The sequence below is a fragment of the Saccopteryx bilineata genome, chromosome 4 (assembly GCF_036850765.1).
Source record: "Saccopteryx bilineata isolate mSacBil1 chromosome 4, mSacBil1_pri_phased_curated, whole genome shotgun sequence".
In the NCBI taxonomy this organism is placed as follows: Eukaryota; Metazoa; Chordata; class Mammalia; order Chiroptera; family Emballonuridae; genus Saccopteryx; species Saccopteryx bilineata.
In genome coordinates, this window is record NC_089493.1 from 61,869,085 (window position 1) to 61,888,193 (window position 19,109).

Here is a 19,109-nt window from a genome sequence, read left to right on the forward strand (position 1 = left end):
CTTACTGCATGGGAGAGAGGACACGGCACAGCTGTTCCTGTGGTGCCTGTTCCCATTCCCCAAATCCAGAGGGAAGTTTCTGTGAGAGGCACAGCGGCTTTAAAGAACTAGGAGGTCTTTCATTTCCTTTCTTCCATCACTATTTTATGGTGAACTTTTAGTTTCTTTTAATAGATGAGGGTGCAAGATACCTGCCAGGACACATCTTGTCCTTTCCCTAGAGCTGAATGCCTTGTGTTGGAGCCACAAGTCATAAATGGAGGGGCTCAGATGTGATTTCCTGCCTGGCTAAGTCTTATGTGTACACAGGGTCATTTGCACAATACAATTTCAGGGATGCCAAAAAAAAAAAAAAAAAAAAAAATGTCTCTGTTAATTAGTTATGGTACCAGCATCAAGGATTCATTTCTTTGGGTAAACTTTAAATATTAACACTACCTCTGAGATCCTTCATTCATTCATTCGTTAACATCTTAATGTGAATTCATGGTGACAACTTGGTTGGGAAACATTTTAATATTTACAGGAAAAGCAAGAGTCAGACAAGGTCTTCTGACTCTTGCTCTTGTCGGACTTTCTAGTGCCCTACTTCATGGTTAATTCACTGCTTGCCTTACAGCGGCAAGTGAGGATCTGAGAATAAGGACTTCTTGGCTTTATCAGAGGGTGTGGATTCAAGCTAGGATAGCTACTGAGATGTTTGCTTTGGATATAGAACCTTGAATGGATGGGACACTTTAGGGACATTTTGGAGGCCTGATGTTTCTCAAAGGTTTTCTTGGAAACATTTGCTTGAGAATTATTAGCCAGCCTAGCTTTATCCTAACAGGTTTCTGCCCGCTCCACTCTTTTCTTTTTAATCTAGTTTATATAATAATGTCAGATTCATTTTGCTAAATTCAAGTTCTAAACATATCAAACTTTTGACTTAAATCTTTTGCTGTTCCCCATAACCTATAGAGTAGGAAGCAGCAAAACACCAAAATTTTCATTCTGGGAAACTAAGCCCTCTGTAGTGTGTCATGAATTGCTCTTTCCAGCCTTGTTCATGCACCCTTCCAGTCTATTGCGTCACTTATTATTGTAACGTTCTGTGTTTGTGTACTAACGAGTTCCTCTCCAACTAAAATATCCTCAGAAATATCCCGCTTAAATATGTCCAGATGCTACAAAATGCCCCCTGTTTCACCTCCATAATTCCTAAATTTGGAGCTGCAAACCTTCTCTCAACTCTTGCAGGTAATTACTCAAACCTCTTACGTGGTACCTGTCAGCTTCAATCTTGTATAAGAGCCTAGCTAACCCTTCTGAAATAGAACCTAACACCATGAAGGCAGTAACTGGGTCTTACCATCTTTAGCACAGGGGCTTGAATAAGAGATCAGGTATCTGCATGGATGAATGAATAAAGGAAAAAAAAACCCGGATGCTAAAAAGGGACATGGAGCTCAGAGTTTGGCATTTGGTGATTCATCATCCTCCCACAGTAGTGGTCTCCTACCATATACTTAGCAAAGCAAAGAGAAAATAGGCAAGATCTGTACCCATTTTAGAATGGCCGTCACTCATAGAGTTTTGGGTGAATTACCAAAAGCAGAACTCAGAAGGAGGCCAGATCGCCTTGGGTTATCTTTGTTTTAGGGGTCTGAGTGAAGCTGACAGAAGTGACATGGTGGTGGGGAAAGTGGTCCCCTAGAGGGAAGCTCAGGAATGTGGTGTTAAAGGAAACTCACTGGCTAATTCTGGCCTCTGGGGATAAGGAGATATATAGGACTTGATTCTCCATTGGAAAGAGACAAAGGAGTTTTTCTGTTGGGGACATTTTGTTCCTCCTTCTTGTGTTCTAGAGGTGATCAACCTCGTACAGAGCTCCTTAACAGTGGCACTCTTGACATTATTGGCCTAATAATTCTTTGTTGTTGGGGCCTGTCTTGGGTATTGTAGGATGCGCAGCAGTATCCTCGTATCTTAAGCACTACCTACTAGATGCCAGTAACCGCTTCTGCCCCAGGCTCCCCAGTTGTGTCAGCCAATAATGTCTCCAGACATTGTCAAATATCCCTGGGGCCAAAATTCCTTTGACTGAGGATCACTGCTCTAGAAAATTCATTGTATTGTTGGTTTCTTAAAGGTGGGGATGTTGCTTGATTCTCCTTGTAACCCTCATCTCCCAGGACACATATGGCACATAGCATTTATTCATTCTTCTGTTCAATAACTTTTATTGAGACTTTCTATGTGCCAGGCCCTAGTGTAGTCACTGTGGTTACATTAGTAAAAAAGCTGTCATAGGCCCTGTCTTCATGATGCTTATACTCCATCAGCTCTCAGCGTTGTCTGTGGTGGTGAAATGAATGGTTTCATTAATAGCTTGTTTCTCACACTTGTGAAGGCAAGATAAACTTTCACATAAGTAAAATCATCACACAAGTATGACTGCATGTACAGGTCAGCATTTGGTGACACTCAAGTCCTTTTTCTTACAGCAAACGTTAAGCAAAAATTTCTTCCCACATGTTTTTCCTACTTCTCTTTCTCTATGTTATGGCCCTGTTTCCTGATGAACCAAAATAGGTTCCTTTCTTGTAGAGAGACTTGATGAGTAGATGGGATGGATCACTGTGACTTTATGAAGAAAAGTGGGAAGGAATTAATGGGAAAAGTACTAATTAATGGGAGCTTGGTACTAACAGTTGGCTTATTTCCCCAGCACATTTGAGGTAGAAAGCACAGGGTCTTGCCATTTCTTGTGCACAGGCTCTCTTTTATCTCTGTTCTGCCAGGAATTTCTTACTCATATCTGAAGATTCAACTCAGCACTTCAGTGGTGCCTTCCCCTACTTCCCCAGGCAGAGCCAGTAATTCCTCAGAACTTTGGTTTAGGGATTGCCAGAGCAGTTATTACATTGCTCAAGGCTAGTGATTTAACTAATTTTGAAATTTCTTTACCTAGCTCAATGACCACTACATAAATAGTGTTCAGTGAAGCTCTGTTGAATGAATGAATGAATGAATGAAAAATGAATGTAAATGGAATGAATGAATGATGTCAATTCTTGTTGACCTTTGTCACAGAGTGAATCAGTAGACAAGTTATACAATTAAAATATTCACATAAAACATTATAAGACAGGACGATCTCTTTGAAATCCCCTTCCCCTGGTCTCTTCCTTTGTCTCTCTTTCTCTGCCTGCATGCCTGTCTGTCTGTCTCTCTCTCACACACACACATACACACATACTACCCCACCATATCACAAATCACCAGTGAGACATTCCACACTCATGATCAGAGTACGCGCTTGACCTCCGCCTTCCCATCTGTACTCTTCTAGATCCAAGTTCAAGGCACAGCATGAACCCCTCTCTTCCCTCCACCCACACCATTGCTACTTACCTAAAGACCTCAAATCCCCATCCTGCTAAAGCAGTGAAGAGTCTGGGACTCAGGTCTCGAGCTGGGTTCATGGCACAGCCACTGTTCAGTCCCAAGGAAGATGCAAGGACAACAATCAGGAGGCCAATAACAGTGGGCTCGAGGCCTTTGGGGACTGCTAAATTTCTGGTGTCAAAGATGGCAAAGACAATCATGATGAGGAACATGGTAGACACTACCTGAGGAAGGAGAAAATGTGCAAGAAGTTTAGCTTATAGTACATCCATTTGCCCACCTCAAAATCTACCCCTTCTTGTTAAAAACAAACCTAGTAATAACTAACACACACTGGGTGATACACTGGACCAGGCGGTCTTTCTATCACAGCAGTCTTTGATGTGGGCGCTAATATTCTCCTCTATAGATTAGTTACCTGCAAAGGTCGCACACTTAGTGGCAGTTCACACTTAATGTGCGGACCCAGAGAGTCGGGCTCTAGAGACTGCTATCTTTACTACACTATTCTACTACCCAGCTAAACAGAAAGACAAACTGCAGACTGAAAAAATGAAGGGAGAGCCTCGTTCAAATTGGCAAGACAAATGATGTGAGATATCAATAGGTAAAGGGGCAAAGGAAATAAATAGAAAATTCTTTTAAAAACATAGAACTAAGAAACAAGTAAGTGGGAAACACTGATTTGTAAGGGGAAAAAAAGTAAATGTCAGATGTTAGGGAAAGAATACCGACTCTCTTAGGCTTCTTCAGTAGAACTAAACAAGCACCACACTTTTTTTTCTTCTTTTCCAAGTGAGAGGAGAGGAGATAGATGGACAGACTCCTGCATGTGCCCAGACCAGATCCAACTGGTGACCCCTGGCCAATGCTCTGCCCATCTGAAGCCATGCTCACAATCAAGCTATTTTTAGCAACTAACGTGGATGCTTCATGGAGCCACCTCAATACCCAGGACCAATGCACTCGAACCAATTGAGCCATGGCTGCAGGAGGGGAAGAGAGAGAGAGAAAAAAAAAAAAGGAAAGGGAGGGGTGGAGAAGCAGATGGTTGTTTCTCCTGTGTGCTCTGGCCGGGAATTGAACCTGGAACGTCCACACCCCAGGCAATGCTCTACCACTGAGCCAACCGGCTAGGGCTGCACCACACTTTTGAAAAGAAACTCAGTCGTGATTTAGCAATATGCACTTAAAAAACTCTCCACAAAATTATTTATTCAATTTGTCCCCATTAGATATTTGAGAACCATACCATGAAAAAACCTAAAATATAGAAAAAAATCATAAAACAGATATGCTCTCTTAACCAGTACAGTTGACCCTTGAATAACACGGGTTTTCAGCTGCATGGGTCTGCTCATATGTGGATATTTTTCAATAAGTAATGTAAATGTACTTTCTCTTCCTTATGATTTCCTCAATAACATTTTCTCTAGTTTACTTTAAGAATATATACATATAATACCCATAACATACAAAATATATGTTAATCAACTATTTATGTTATTGGTGAAGCTTCAGGTCAACAGAAGGCTATTCATTGTTAAGTTTTGGAAAGATTAAAAATTTTTTTGGCCCTGACCAATTGGCTCAGTGGTAGAGCATCGGCCTGGCATGCAGGAGTCCCGGGTTTGATTCCCGGCCAGGGCGCAGAGCATTACTCCCTGGTGGGCATGCCGGATGGACCCCAGTCGGGCACATGCGGGAGTCTATCTGACTGCCTCCCCGTTTTCAACTTCAGAAAAATACAAAAAAAAAAAAATTTTTTTTTTTTTTTTTGTTAGTTTTGTTTTGTTTTTACAGAGAGAGAGAGCCAGAGAGAGGGATAGACAGGGACAGACAGACAGGAACGAAGAGATAAGAAGCATCAATCATTAGTTTTTCTTTGCACATTGCAACACCTTAATTGTTCATTGATTGCTTTCTCATATGTGCCTTGATCGTGGGCTTTCAGCAGACCAAGTAACCCCTTGCTCGAACCAGCGACCTTGGGTCCAAGCTGGTGAGCTTTTGCTCAAACCAGATGAGCCCGCGCTCAAGCTGATGACCTCGGGGTCTCGAACCTGGGTCTTCCGCATCTCAGTCTGATGCTCTATCCACTGCGCCACCGCCCAGTCAGACAAGATTAAAATTTATATATAGATTTTTGACTACACAGGGAGTTGGCTCCCGTAATCTGCATGTGGTTCAAGGGTCAACTGTATTTATAGTGTTGAAAAGCTAGAAGCCAACTAAGTACTCATCAGTAGGGAAAGAACTACCTATGTTATGGAGTGCCCATTTTATATTCTATTATATAGCAATTAAAAACAATAAATATAAAAGCTAAGAGGTAACATTTAAAAATGCTTCTGATAGTAAGTAAAAAAGTTGTATGTGTATTATATATATTTTTTACATTTAAAAACACACATAAGAAGAAACTTCTAAGAGTATATAAAAAGGGATAGCAGGTATAATGAAGTGGGAGCTTTCAATTTTTTTAAAAAAAATTTATTTTAAGGAGAGAAAAGAAGAGGGAGGGAGACATCAATTTGTAGTTCCACTTATTCATGCATTCATTGGTTGTCCCTTGTATGTGCCCTAACCAGGGATCGAACCCACAACCTTGACTTATTGGGTTGATGCACTAAACAACTGAGCTACCTGGCCAGGGCTTCTGAAGTAGGGGCTATTAGCTTGTGTTTTCCCCACTCTCTGGTTTCTAAACTTTCCAAACTATATTTTACTTTAACAGGTAAATGACAATGATTATTTGCTGAATACTTACTACATGCCAGGTACTTCATCTGCTTATCTCTTTAGAAGTTCAGAATAACCTTGGAGATAAATCCTGTTACTATTCTCAGATTACAGATGAGAAAACTTGAGTAGAATGAGGTTAAGAAACTTACCCTGGGGCATAGCTCATTAGCAGAAGAATCGGGATGAGAACCTGGCAACTGATTTAGAGTTTAAGCTCTTCATCATTTCATCTGCTTTCTGAATTAATAACATTACAAGAATTTGTGGCCAAAGGGACACGTTCTCCCAGGAGCTCTCTTCTCTGAAAACCTTTCTGATTCTCCCAGACAGAGAAGCTTTTGCCTCTGAGTTCCCATTGCATTCTGACTGAACTCCTATCCTTGCCATTATCATCCTGCAAGAGAGGGATCTGTTTCTTGTCGGAGAACCAGGCCTTGTACTCCCCGAATTAAGAGCAGTGTGGAACTGTACCTGGCTCAGTAGGTGCCAGTAAATATTTATTAAGTAAAAAAATGACTGTTGATTAAATTATAGACTATGCTTGAAACAATTTAGTGATCTTGAGATGAAGCGACCCAGAGGGGTCCTGGGGCCAGCTTACTCCCCAGGGAGAAGGAAGGAGGAGAGTGTTGTTTGAAGACTCAGTGGAGAGAGGCTGTCTCTGCAGGGCAGTTACAGGGAATGGAGGCTTCATTTTGTCATTCTCAGAACAGACCAAGAGTATAGAAAAGTGGCTGTGGGTCTAAACCACAGGACAAAGACATTGTCCTTCTCAGTGTAAGCCAAGCTTTGAGAAAGAAAGTCAGTATTCTTTCTCTTTTGCAGACAGTGGAAAGGACCTGAATTCACAGGAAAGGTCTTTAAAGCTCTTCAATGCCATCTTCTTCATTATAAGAGAAATTAGGCTTGAATTGAAGGGAAAGTAGGATCCCTGAGAAACCCCATAATACTCTAACCCATCGATCCTCAAAGTCCATTCTGAGGTACCTGGGACTCTTACTGATACAGCTAAATGTCTAGTCAATGTGTGCACTTAAGGCTTAATAGTCCCCACCCTCCCTGTCCTTCCTGACCTGCCTCCGAGAATAGACTGTTGACACTCTGAAGCTAGAAAGAATCACATGGTCATCTTTCTCTGTTAATAGAGACTGATGCCCAGAGAGGTAAAGGACCCCTACTATCATGCTTTCAGTGATCTCTTTCCTCTTTCCATCTTGTGAAACAACTACGATCCTGTCCTCTTCCTTCAGAATGTACTAGTTTTCCCTACTTCACAACTGGCTAATCTAGTCTCCAATCTGGAAAGTATCTCAAGGATGACGTATCTCACACTGTGTCCACCATCTGGTGTTTGAATCTCCTTGAGAACCCCCTTCCCCCACTCTCCACCCCCAGTGATCACCCAGACAAGCTTCTAATGCCTCTAGTGCAGGGGTCGGGAAACTTTTTGGCTGAGAGAGCCATAAATGCCACATGTTTTAAAATGTAATTCTGTAAGAGCCATAAAACGACCCATGTGCATTATGCATTATCCAATAAAAATTTGGTGTTGTCCCGGAGGACAGCTGTGATAGGCTCCAGCCACCCGCAACCATGAACATGAGCAGTAGAAAATGAATGGATTGTAATACATGAGAATGTCTTATATTTTTAACGTTATTATTATTTTTTAAATATTTTTGAATTTATTTATTTTTATTATTATTTTCTTTTTACAGAGACAGAGAGAGAGTCAGAGACAGACAGGAAGGGAGAAAGATGAGAAGCATCAGTCATCAGTTTTTCGTTGCCCTTGCAACACCTTAGTTGTTCATTAATTGATTTCTCATATGTGCCTTGACCACGGGCCTTCAGCAGACCGAGCAACCCCTTGCTTGAGCCAGCGGCCTTGGGTCCAAGCTGGTGAGCTTTGCTCAAATCAGATGAGCCTGCGCTCAAGCTGGCGACCACGGGGTCTTGAACCTGGGTCTTCCACATCCCAATCCGACGCTCTATCCACTGCGCCACCACCTGGTCAGACATTATTATTTTTTTTATTAAAGATTTGTCTGCGAGCCAGATGCAGCCATCAAAAGAGCCACACCTGGCTCACGAGCCATAGGTTCCCAACCCCTGCACAAGTGACTCTTGTCCTGGGGCAACAGGGTTTATATTTAACACAGCCCCAATTGCTCAAAAAGTCTTTCTTTCATTGAACATAATTTTATCTCATCATAAGGTCATTCATTTATGAATTCATTCATTCAATAAGCATTTATCATTTATTGAGCACCTATTATGTACCAGGCTTTGTACTACCACCAAATCTTCATGGGGGTTTACACACCACATCTAACCTCTTTTGCACTTGACAGCCCTTCAAATCTTTGAAAGCTACCTAGCACATCCGCTTTCTCCAACTTCTTAACACATCTTTGCAAACCAAACAACCCAATTCTCCACTCATTACTGTGTGGCCTCATTATCTTTTTAGTTTCTCTCCTCTGGTAGCATGCCTGCTTGAAGTGTGGTATTTAGAAATGAGTCAATACTCCAGTATAGATTAGAATAAGACCCTCAAACACTTCATTTGAATACTACCCTTCTATTATTGCAGCTTATGATAATATTCCTTTTTGGAGGAAGCTACACGCTCTGAACATTTTCCACTGAAAGTTTTCTTAATCATACTCATCTAGATTCTTCTGGGTTTTTAACGTGATACCTGCAGTCCAGTTTCTTATCTAATCATATTCAGTTTTGCATTGCTCATTTTGTTCTTATGAGATTGGTTTGTTCAACTAGATTCTAAATCACCTGGGCAGATACTGTTTACAATGCATTTTCTTCATATTATTCCTTCTAGCTTTATCAGTAATCTTATAGGTGCTAATATTAGCCCCATTTGACAAATGAACAATCTAATACCAAAAATGTTTGGTAATTTGCTGACCTTACATAGGGAACTGGGAGCAGAATTATTATTTTAAGTCAGGCGCTCAGACTCTAAGTCCCATATCTTTACAACTCACATTTTCTTACTACTCAGCCCTGTGTCCCTCAAGCTCCAGACACAGGGCTGAGCACAGTGAGTGTATAGTAATCAAACAGTGCTTCCTGTTTGATTTATCAGTCAAAGTGTAAAGGAACAAGGCTGAGGCCACGAGAACATAGATTTTTCATCCATTGAATGGAAGAAGGCAGAGTTGGCAAATTGAAAAATCCCTCCCTCCCTCCATCCCTTCCTCTCCTCCTTCCTTCCTTTGCCTGCCCTGATCAATCTGACAAGCAGCCTTCCTGGGATACAGTAAGGGAGGCAGAGTCTGTCACACTGACAATGTTGGTCCTGTCACAAACTGACTATTGTGCTATTGGCTACACCAGATTCCTGGATGCAGCTTGTTTAAATGTCAACAAGGCAGACACTTTTATACTTCTACCTACCTTTAGAGTCTGGATAAACCTATGCACATGAGTAGACAGAGAGGATCTATGATACTCTAAGGCTCAACTACCTCACTTTCACATCCTTAAATTGAGATTAAAATGCCTTTTCTTGTGGTCTCCACATTTAGGTCAAGGGCACATAATAAGGAAGCAAACCCCATTGTCCCCTACGGAAGTTTACATATTCAGTCATCCACTATTTTCTAGACTTTAACTGATATTAACAAGCATATATACTAAACAGAGAGCAGAAAACGTTTTTAATGGTATCAATTTCTATAAAGGCAAAAATTTGTCAAGAAAGCTTGGGTAGCCTGACCAGGCGGTGGCGCAGTGGATAGAGCGTTGGACTGGGATGCGGAAGTACCCAGGTTCGAGACTCCGAGGTCGCGCGCGGGCTCATCTGGCTTGAGCAAAGAGCTCGCCAGCTTGGACCCAAGGTCGCTGGCTCCAGCAAGGGGTTACTCGGTCTGCTGAAGGCCCACGGTCAAGGCACATGTGAGAAAGCAATCAATGAACAACTAAGAAGTCGCAACGCGCAACGAGAAACTGATGATTGATGCTTCTCATCTCTCTCTGTTCCTGTCTGTCTGTCCCTGTCTATCTCTGCCTCTGTAAAAAAAAAAAAAAAAAGAAAGCTTGGGTAGTGCCTAGTGAACTCTCTTGGACACTTTTGGAAACACAGCCTTTCCTTTCTGACAGGCCTATAGTACTCCCCTATAATAAGTCCCCTTATTAAATCCTGTCTTTTTACCAAAGTAAACTCCCTGTTGAGTATGCACTTACTTGGTCTGCAAATGCATTTGCTGGAGACAGATAAGGAGCTGGATATGTTGCAAAAATGTGTGCTGTTGCATTTTCTCCCACGACGAGCAGTTTTCCTCCAGCAAAGGCCATGAGTCCATCTGCGGAAGACAGAGCTCCGGCACGTTAGAGTTCTCTGGGAAGAGTGAGGGAGGTCTATGACAGGTCTCACGTTAACCAACTGCATTCAAACACTCAGGGTTAGGTTGGCAGATCCATCTTGTTTTTCTTTCTTCACTTTGCGGTATGATCATTTCAGAAATGCCCAGAAAAGTCACAAGATGGCATGTCAAGGATAGAAAGAAAGCCTTGGCCTGACCAGGTGGTGGCGCAGTGGATAGAGCATTGGACTGGGATGCGGAGGACCCAGGTTCGAGACCCCGAGGTGGCCAGCTTGAGCGCGGGCTCACCTGGTTTGAGCAAAAAGCTCACCAGCTTGGACCCAAGGTGGCTGGGTCGAGCAAGGGGTTACTCAGTCTGCTGAAGGCCCGCGGTCAAGGCACATAAAGAAAGCAATCAATGAACAACTAAGGTGTCGCAAGGGCAACACCTGATGATTGATGCTTTCATCTCTCTGCGTTCCTGTCTGTCTGTTCCTATCTATCCCTCTCTCTGACTCTCTCTCTGTTCCTGTAACAAAAAAAAGAAAAGAATAAAAAAGAAAGTCCTGGCTACCCTCAGTCGTTCACTCTAAACTTGAACTACAAATCCTTAGCCAGTGGGTCCTGAAAACAATCTTCTTTTGGGGGAATGGTTAGAATTTTTGAGGTTGTACAAAAGCCAATGTGGAACTTGGACCTACCCTAGGCAGAATTCATAATTCTAATATCAGTCCAAAATTTGAGGGTGTCATAGTAATAGTGAACTTGACCTTGGAGCAAGTTGGCACTGTCCCTACATAGCCAGTGCCAACCCCAGGTCTCCTCACAACAGTTTAATTCCCTCATTTTTCCAGAGGAGGAAACCAAGACCCATAAGGTCAAATGACTTGTTTAAGCCACACAGCTGTTTGCTTTGTGCGTGTTCACATTGTAGCACTGGGTGGCCAGTTCTGTTCTCCCTTTTAAGTTGTGACTATTTTCATCAAAAGACTTCATGAACTTTCCCTAATGATAATGTTGGCTCCATTATTTAGAACTTAGAACTCTTAGAATCACCTGCCATTTGTAAAAGACTTCTTATTCTCGCTTTATTGCACCTCTTCCAACTAATTCTGATTTTAAAATTATTCCCAGCTCCCCCTAACCTCTGGACTCAGGGTTCTTACTCACCATAGTAAACACCAAAGAGGATTGCAGCCCCTAAAAAGGCTCCCAAGAACTGAGCTCCAAAGTAAAAAGGCAATTTGAACCATTTCATCCGTCCAAAGAGACACATTGCAAAAGATACAGCTGGATTGATATGGCCACCTGCAAGGAAGATAAGATAATTAGGAATGCTAGAAGGTAGATCAGGCAGAATTATTATAACAAAAACCTTATCTAGAGACCCCAGACAGAACTCAGTCTTCTAGGCAGAGATCTGTTATGTGAAGACACTGAGTCTTACATGTATGTGTGTGTGTGTCGAGTGTGTGGAAGAGAAAGAGATTGAGAGGGAGAAAAAGAGAGAAAGAGTTAAGTGGGGTTAAAGGGAGGACTAATAATTCTTATGACATCACTAGACACTGTTTAGGATGTTTACCTTTGTGACATTGAAAGAAATTTGTATTAAAGTGACTCATTACTTTTTGTCTATGTATATCTATTTATCTGTCTGTCTGTCTATCTATCTATATATCTATCTATCATCTATCTGTCATCTATTATCTATCTACTGGCTTTTTTCATCTATAAAGCAATAACCCTAAAGAGATTGATATGAGCTATTTATTAGCTTCAATAATTTTTAAAAAGTCAATACAGGCCCTGGCTGGTTGGCTCAGTGGTAGAGCATCTGCCCAGCATGTGGATGTCCCTGGTTTGATTCCTGGTCCGGGCACACAGGAGAAGTGATCATCTATTTCTCCATTCCTCCCTTTCCCTTCCTCTTTCTTTTTCTCTCTTACGCCTCCCACAGCCATGGCTTGATTGGCTAGAGTGAGTTGGCCCTGGTGCTGAGGATGCTCCTAGCCTCCACCTCAGGCACTAAAAATGGCTCAATTGCTGAGCAACAGAGCAACGCAACACTCCAGATGGACAGAGTATTGCCCCTAGAGGTCTTGGTGAGTAGATCCTGGTCAGGGTACATGCAAGAGTCTGTCTCTTTGCCTCCCCTGTTCTCATTTAATTAAAAAAAAATTTAAATTAAGAAAGTCAATACACTTATAAGGTTTAAGTCTATGTCTAGCGATTCCTCAGTCCCTGTCCAGAGGATATAAAAAACAATGTTAGAACTGTAAAGAGATGTCTCTTTAAAGGGAAATGTCTTTTGGTTAGTGGGCTGTGTCACTTACTGAGGTAAGGGGCTCAGCTTACTTTGAGGTGATCACAGCATCTGAGTGGCTTCTCTGTAGTTTTTCTGCATAAACAATGTATTTCTCTCCCACACAAATATAGCAGCACTTCTGTCACCCTAATCTAAAACATGGCTAGAGAAATTAGCCTCCTTGATTCTCCTTCAGCTATAAGATCAGACCTAGAGTTTGCTCCGGTTAAGTCATTAATATCCCCAAGCTGGCTTTGCTAGTAACAACATTCATGGAACACCTGCCAGACAATGTCACAGGGGTATTCCATGCACCTAATCTTCACAAAAACTCTGAGAGATAGGTACTTCTCCAGTTAACTGGTAAAGAAACTGAGGCACAGAACTACAGTAACTTTCTTAAGGCCATATGGTTAATAAGTGGTAGAACTAAATTCAAATCCAGGTTTATCTGAATGCCAAAGCCTATGTTCTATGTTCCATCACTTCCAGACCTCCTTCACCAAGTTTACAAAGGCTTCTCTGCCTCAGTGGGCAGGGGAAAATAAAAGAAACATGAGTACACGGGCTCACTTCCTACAGATGAAAGTTGTTCATTTGAAGAGTACCAATGACATCTTGTGTGGAGGGTAATTAGAGTCACTGTCAATGACCACATAAAGTGTGGACCTTTGGGTTGTAGAAATAGTTGTAAAGAAGAGTGTTGATAATGATGATGATGATACTTTGACATTTGACCCTCTACAGCACCCATAGGTGAGCTTGTTTTTGGAAGCCCTCCCCGTGAGGGAAGCTTTGCTTTTCCTGAGCCCCTAAGCCAAGATAGGTGTGCAGTAGAGAGAGATTGTTCTGGCTGCTAGCTAAACCGCAACGGTCCTTTCTACACCTACCCCTGCTACTCAGGGGCTAATTTGGGCAAGAAAATGCCAATACAGGTATACCAAAACACAGATCAATTCTTGAAACCTCACAAACACATCAACTATCTTGTTTTACTTTTACATTCAAGAGAATTGAAATTTCGGAGATGAGCAGCAGCACAGCATACTGGAAAAGCTGAAGATGGGGTAGGAGCAGGAAGCACACGGGGCAGTGGGAATTCCTGAAACCAACCCTGTTCCCTTTCTCTCAGGGACAGTTTGGAGAGCAGCCACCAGCCAGCCAGCCGGCCAGGGGGACCCACTGTGAGAGGATAGGGTACACAAGAAATCACCTCCAAACAAAAATACTTCCCCTCAGATAAATCCACCAATGGAAAAGTTATTTGTCATGAATTTTTAAAAATTTACTGATTGGTTTTAGAAAGAGAAAAACATCAATTTGTTGTTCCACTTAGTTGTACATTCATTGGTTGCTTCTTGTATGTGCCCTGGCCAGGGATCAAACCTGCAAACTTGGCGTATTGGACAATGCTCTAAACCAGGAGTCGGGAACCTATGGCTTGCGAGCCAGATGTGGCTCTTTTGATGGCTGCATCTGGCTTGCAGACAAATCTTTAATAAAAAAAAAAATAACATTAAAAATATAAAACATTCTCATGTATTACAATCCATTCATTTCCTACTGCTCATGTTCATGGTTGTGGGTGGCTGGAGCCAATCACAGCTGTCCTCCGGGACAACACCAAATTTTTATTGGATAATGCCTAATGTACACGAGTTGTTGTATGACTCTCATGGAATTACAGTTTAAAATATGTGGTGTTCATGGCTCTGTCAGCCAAAAAGGTTCCTGACCTCTGCTCTAACCAATAGAACTACCCTGCCAGGGCAGAAGAGTTATTTGTTTAGCAAGCTCATCTTCCAAAATAAAACTTCCCATAGATAGGTTATTGCTTTTTCGTCCCTCATAAGCACCCTGAGGCAGGAACTATCATTTGCCTTAGACCAGTGTTTTTCAACCGCTGGTCCGCGGACTGGTCCACCAGAATTCTGTGCCAGTCTGCAAAAAAGTTAACCACCCTGACATTGTATGAAGATTAGAGACCCAACGATCTTGGTCAAATTTGCTTATGCTCAGGGTAGATTTCTGCCTTAGCATTCCCTGAAATAATTCTCCTATATTCACCGGTCCCCAGGTATAAAAAGGTTGAAAACACTGCCTTAGACGTCACATGCTGCAAGGTACTTAGTAGGTATTCAAGACATGAAGGTTGAAGAAATAAAAGTCAGAGGCCTTCATCCAGAAAGCTCAGACCACAGAGATTTACAGAGAGGGAAGCTGGAGGCCAGCGAGGGTGTGTCCGGGAGGGTGCTTCGCAAAGCAATGAGGAAAATTTCTCCTCATGCAGACGAGCGGTCCCTCTGGCTTCCTCAGAGGACAGGGCAGTGCAGTGTAGTGGGGAGAACAGGAGTGCTGGAGTCAGAGAGTGCTGCACTCCAAATTCAGCCTGCCAAGGTTGTTGTGATGATCAGATTATTCACATAGAGAGCCCCGAGGGGCAGCCAGAGCCCACAGGGCCTGAGATAAAAGTCTTCTGTGAGCAGGCTGAATGAGCCCTTTCACACTGTTCTAGATGAGTCCCTACATCCTCACCGCCCACAGACAATTCTGCAACGCAGATAACCTCAACATTTTGTCATTATGCAAAGCTATTTTGATTTTTCAATGAACTTATATTATTTATAAAATGCTATACCAAAACAACCACTGTAACCTAGGTTACAAGCAGGCAGTACAACATTTGGTGGGGCTGTATAATGAGGCTGTTATGAATTCTGATTGGCTGGGCTGGGTTCCCAGGCCTCGGGCATGTTCACCAGGGAAGCAAGGTGTGGTCACTTCTTTGCAGTAAGGCAGCGTTTGTATTTCAAAACCAGCTCTCAGCTCACCTTACCAGTATGCAACCACAAAATGGAATCTCACTTATGTTTATGTCCAATATACATTGGTTTGTTTTGAATCCTCAAAGAGGGCTTCACAAGTGCTTACAAACCATGCAGTTAGCTGCAGCCACCACGAGAAAGTCACCTCCAGTACACAATCTTCTTCTTATCCTTATGGCTGCTGACGCTAATACAGGGTCTGTCTGCATGGATGTCAATGACGGGCCAGTGGGTTGTCTGAGCCTGTTCCCAAAGCCACCAGTGTTCAGGGAGGCTTAACAGTGCGAGTTCCAAACAGAGAGGGAGAAATAAGCTCCCTTTCCTCCCTCTTATCAGCCAGGCTCAGAGATTGCTCTACCTGAATTTTGGGATCTCACAGTCTCTCATAAACAATTTAGCCAGCTCCCCACCCTCACCCAGAAATAACTCCATTAAAACCAGTCCCATCAGTTCTGACCCTCCACCCTCTGAGCACAGGAGCTTAGCCCCGGTCCAGAGGCCAGATGGAAAGACTGCACACCAACTTTACTCCCTCTTCTCCTTCCTGCTGGTCCCTGCCCTTTCCTCCTATGGCGACTGCCCAAATTCCCCAGTATATCAGTGAATGCAAACAGTCACAGACAGTGGTGGTAAAGGGTGTCAGTTACATTGGTAGGGTATGGGACAAAGTAATCTTAAGTAAATATCTGATGATATTCAATTCAGAATGTCATGCAAGCAGAATACTCCAAAACCACATTGTCCACATACCCAGAACTAGCTGAGAATATGCCCACATTTGTATTTCGTGGTTTGTGGAAACCACACCTGTGAATGGACTGGGAGCGTGTAGGGGTGCCAGTGGGGCATTCTGCCTGCATGTTTTCATTCAGGAGTGTGTCCTGTGTGTGGTGTACGGTTTTCACTGTAATGAAACCTGGTAAGTTTGGGCTGGACCCCGGGTTTTCTTGTGATTGAGGTGGGCAGGACAGTGCTGAGATCACAGCAGAGGTTCCACAGGAGTGGAACAGAAACACTGCTCGTGCTAAACAAATGACATGAACAGGAACCTGCAGCCTGGACTGCCCTGGGACTGGGTCTGACTGTGATAGGAAAGGTGCCAGCCAGCAAACGGCTGTTCCAGGCACCCGGCCGCAGGAGGCTCCCAGCGAGTCTCAGCCATCATTCCTCAGTGCTGCCATGACAGCGCTTGTCACCAGACCAGCTGGCTAAACCGCAAGCCCTGCCTGGAATGTCCTTCCTATAATAGACAGTTGGAAATGTGTCATTATGGGGACATAAACTTTGTTGTCATGTAGACCTGGGTCAAATCTTTGGTCTGTCTCTTTACCAGCTGTGAGACTTCTGGCAATTTCCTTAATGTCTCAGAGCTCCAGTTTTCTCTGTAGAAGGGAGACACTAACACTGGCCTCAGAGTCCTGCTAGAGAGGAGAGAGGAGATAAAGCAGGTGCAGCAGCCAGCAGTGTCCAGCACGCACGATCCCTTTTTCTCCTGATCACCAACAGCCTTGTGTTAGTGTTCTGAGCACCCAGACCAAGCTGCTGAAAGATTTCAAGAGCCTTTGTGAACAGGATAATTTTCACAGTCTCTTTCTAAGTTGCTAGGCTGCATTAATTATTGTTTCATCTTGCTTCTCAGAACCTTAAGAATGGCTTCTGATCAGCCTACCACTCGGGGTAAAATTAGACCAAGACCTCTGGATCAGACCTGCACGTCCATAAAAGCACTAGCCAGTCACCTAGACTCTCACTGTGTGCTGTGCGATGGATAAAGGTCCAGGGACTTTGCCTCTGTGGAGTTACAGTCTTCACTGGCTGTTCACAAGGCATCTGGGAAATGGTTTCCAAGTGTGGGATACAGCAAATAAAAAATTGTATGGACAGATGAAGAATATGATCAGTGGCCCAATATAGGAATCAGTCAGTTCTGAGTTCTAACCTCCATTTTGTCTCTTGCTAAATGTTGCCTTTGCACACACCATTTGCCATTTTCTGGACATTTTAATTTTATTATTGTTAAAGATAGAATCAAATACATGTTCTTGAAGGATTGTTGATATCTAAGTAAATGAATGTAAATAAAGCACCCAACCCTGAGCTAGCACATTGAAATGGTCGATTTAATAGTAGCTGTTATTACTTCTATGACGTACCAGAGACACCTCCAGTCACATAAATGGCCATTACAACTGCCATGGCAAATCCAAGATTGATAGTGACTACTCCTCCAAGATGTCCTCGACTGAGGACTGCTTGGGCAACAGAGCCACATCCAAGGACCTGGAATGAGAGGAAATTCAACAAGTAAGTGGAGATGACCACTGCCAAAGATTTTGACAAAGTAACAAGCAGGAAGTACTTTTTCAGCAAATGCATAGACTTGGTTGTTACAGGCTCTATACAAATCAAATTATAATGCCTCAGCTATGCACAGATCATCCGGAGCCAGTGCTGACTCAGCAGAATGTAACACACAGCATACATAGATACTATATAGGCATTCATCCAGAGCCAGTGCTGACTCAGCAGAATGTCACACATAGCATACATAGATACTATAGGCATTTGAGTTTGCAATCCTTGCTGTAGTGGCTCCCAATATAAACCAGATCAGTCTCACAATCATATGCATCTTCAACAAGTGAGAAGGCTATTCATGCCATGTATAAAGCCACTAGAAAGAGTCTGATATGCTTGAAGGGAAAAAAAAAAAAAAGGAAAACTGTGGGGCAATCAAGTCTTCCTCATCTCCATGTCTTTTCTTCTTAATGGGCTATAGTTTCCCAGAGAGCAGAGGCTGCCAAACTTACTACTTCTTGTAATCCATATAGCACCAAGCACAGAGCTGTAAGCTCTCTGGCAATAGCTGTACAATAAAGATGAAGTACAATAGTCTTCAGTTTTCAGCTGGTAGAGGATATTTGGGGGAATAGAATACTGTTCAGAAAGGTTTAGAGGAAATATATTATGGTATATCCACTCAGTAGAATAATATCACGTATTCTGTACAGTATAACAAAATAGAATGAGGAAGATCTGTGTGTACCAATGTGGATCTGTGTGTACCAAAGAATATTATTGAATTAAAAAACAAGATGCAGAGCAGTGTTAAAGCACACTTGCCAATTGTATTTAGAGCATTGGCTTGGCGTACGGACATCTCAGGTTGGATCCCCAGTCATAGCACACATGAGAAGTGACCATCTGCTTCTCTTCCCCTCCCTCTCTCTCCTCTCTCTCTTCCCCTCTTGCAGTGGCTCAATTGGTTTGAGAATCGCCCACTGAGGATAGGTGTTGTTTTTTGTTGTTGTTGTTTATTAGGGTTTTTTTTGTTTGTATTTTTCTGAAGCTGGAAACGGGGAGAGACAGTCAGACAGACTCCCGCATGCGCCCCACCGTGATCCACTGGCACGCCCACCAGGGGCGATGCTCTGCCCACCAGGGGGCGATGCTCTGCCCCTCTGGGGCATCGCTCTGCCACGACCAGAGCCATTCTAGCGCCTGGGGCAGAGG

The 19,109-nt window shown here is 42.9% G+C and overlaps 1 protein-coding gene across 1 annotated transcript in view; it reads right to left on the reverse strand.

The window, feature by feature from the left end:
- AQP9 (aquaporin 9) overlaps positions 1–19,109 on the reverse strand; it is a 52,700-nt gene that overhangs the window by 3,384 nt on the left and 30,207 nt on the right. Inside the window, exons 2-5 of the mRNA XM_066276045.1 lie at positions 17,750–17,876; positions 11,637–11,774; positions 10,348–10,466; positions 3,397–3,614 (exon numbers count right to left, since the gene is read on the reverse strand). Coding sequence (XP_066132142.1) covers positions 3,397–3,614; positions 10,348–10,466; positions 11,637–11,774; positions 17,750–17,876 — 602 coding nt within the window. The remainder of the gene's footprint in view (positions 1–3,396; positions 3,615–10,347; positions 10,467–11,636; positions 11,775–17,749; positions 17,877–19,109) is intronic.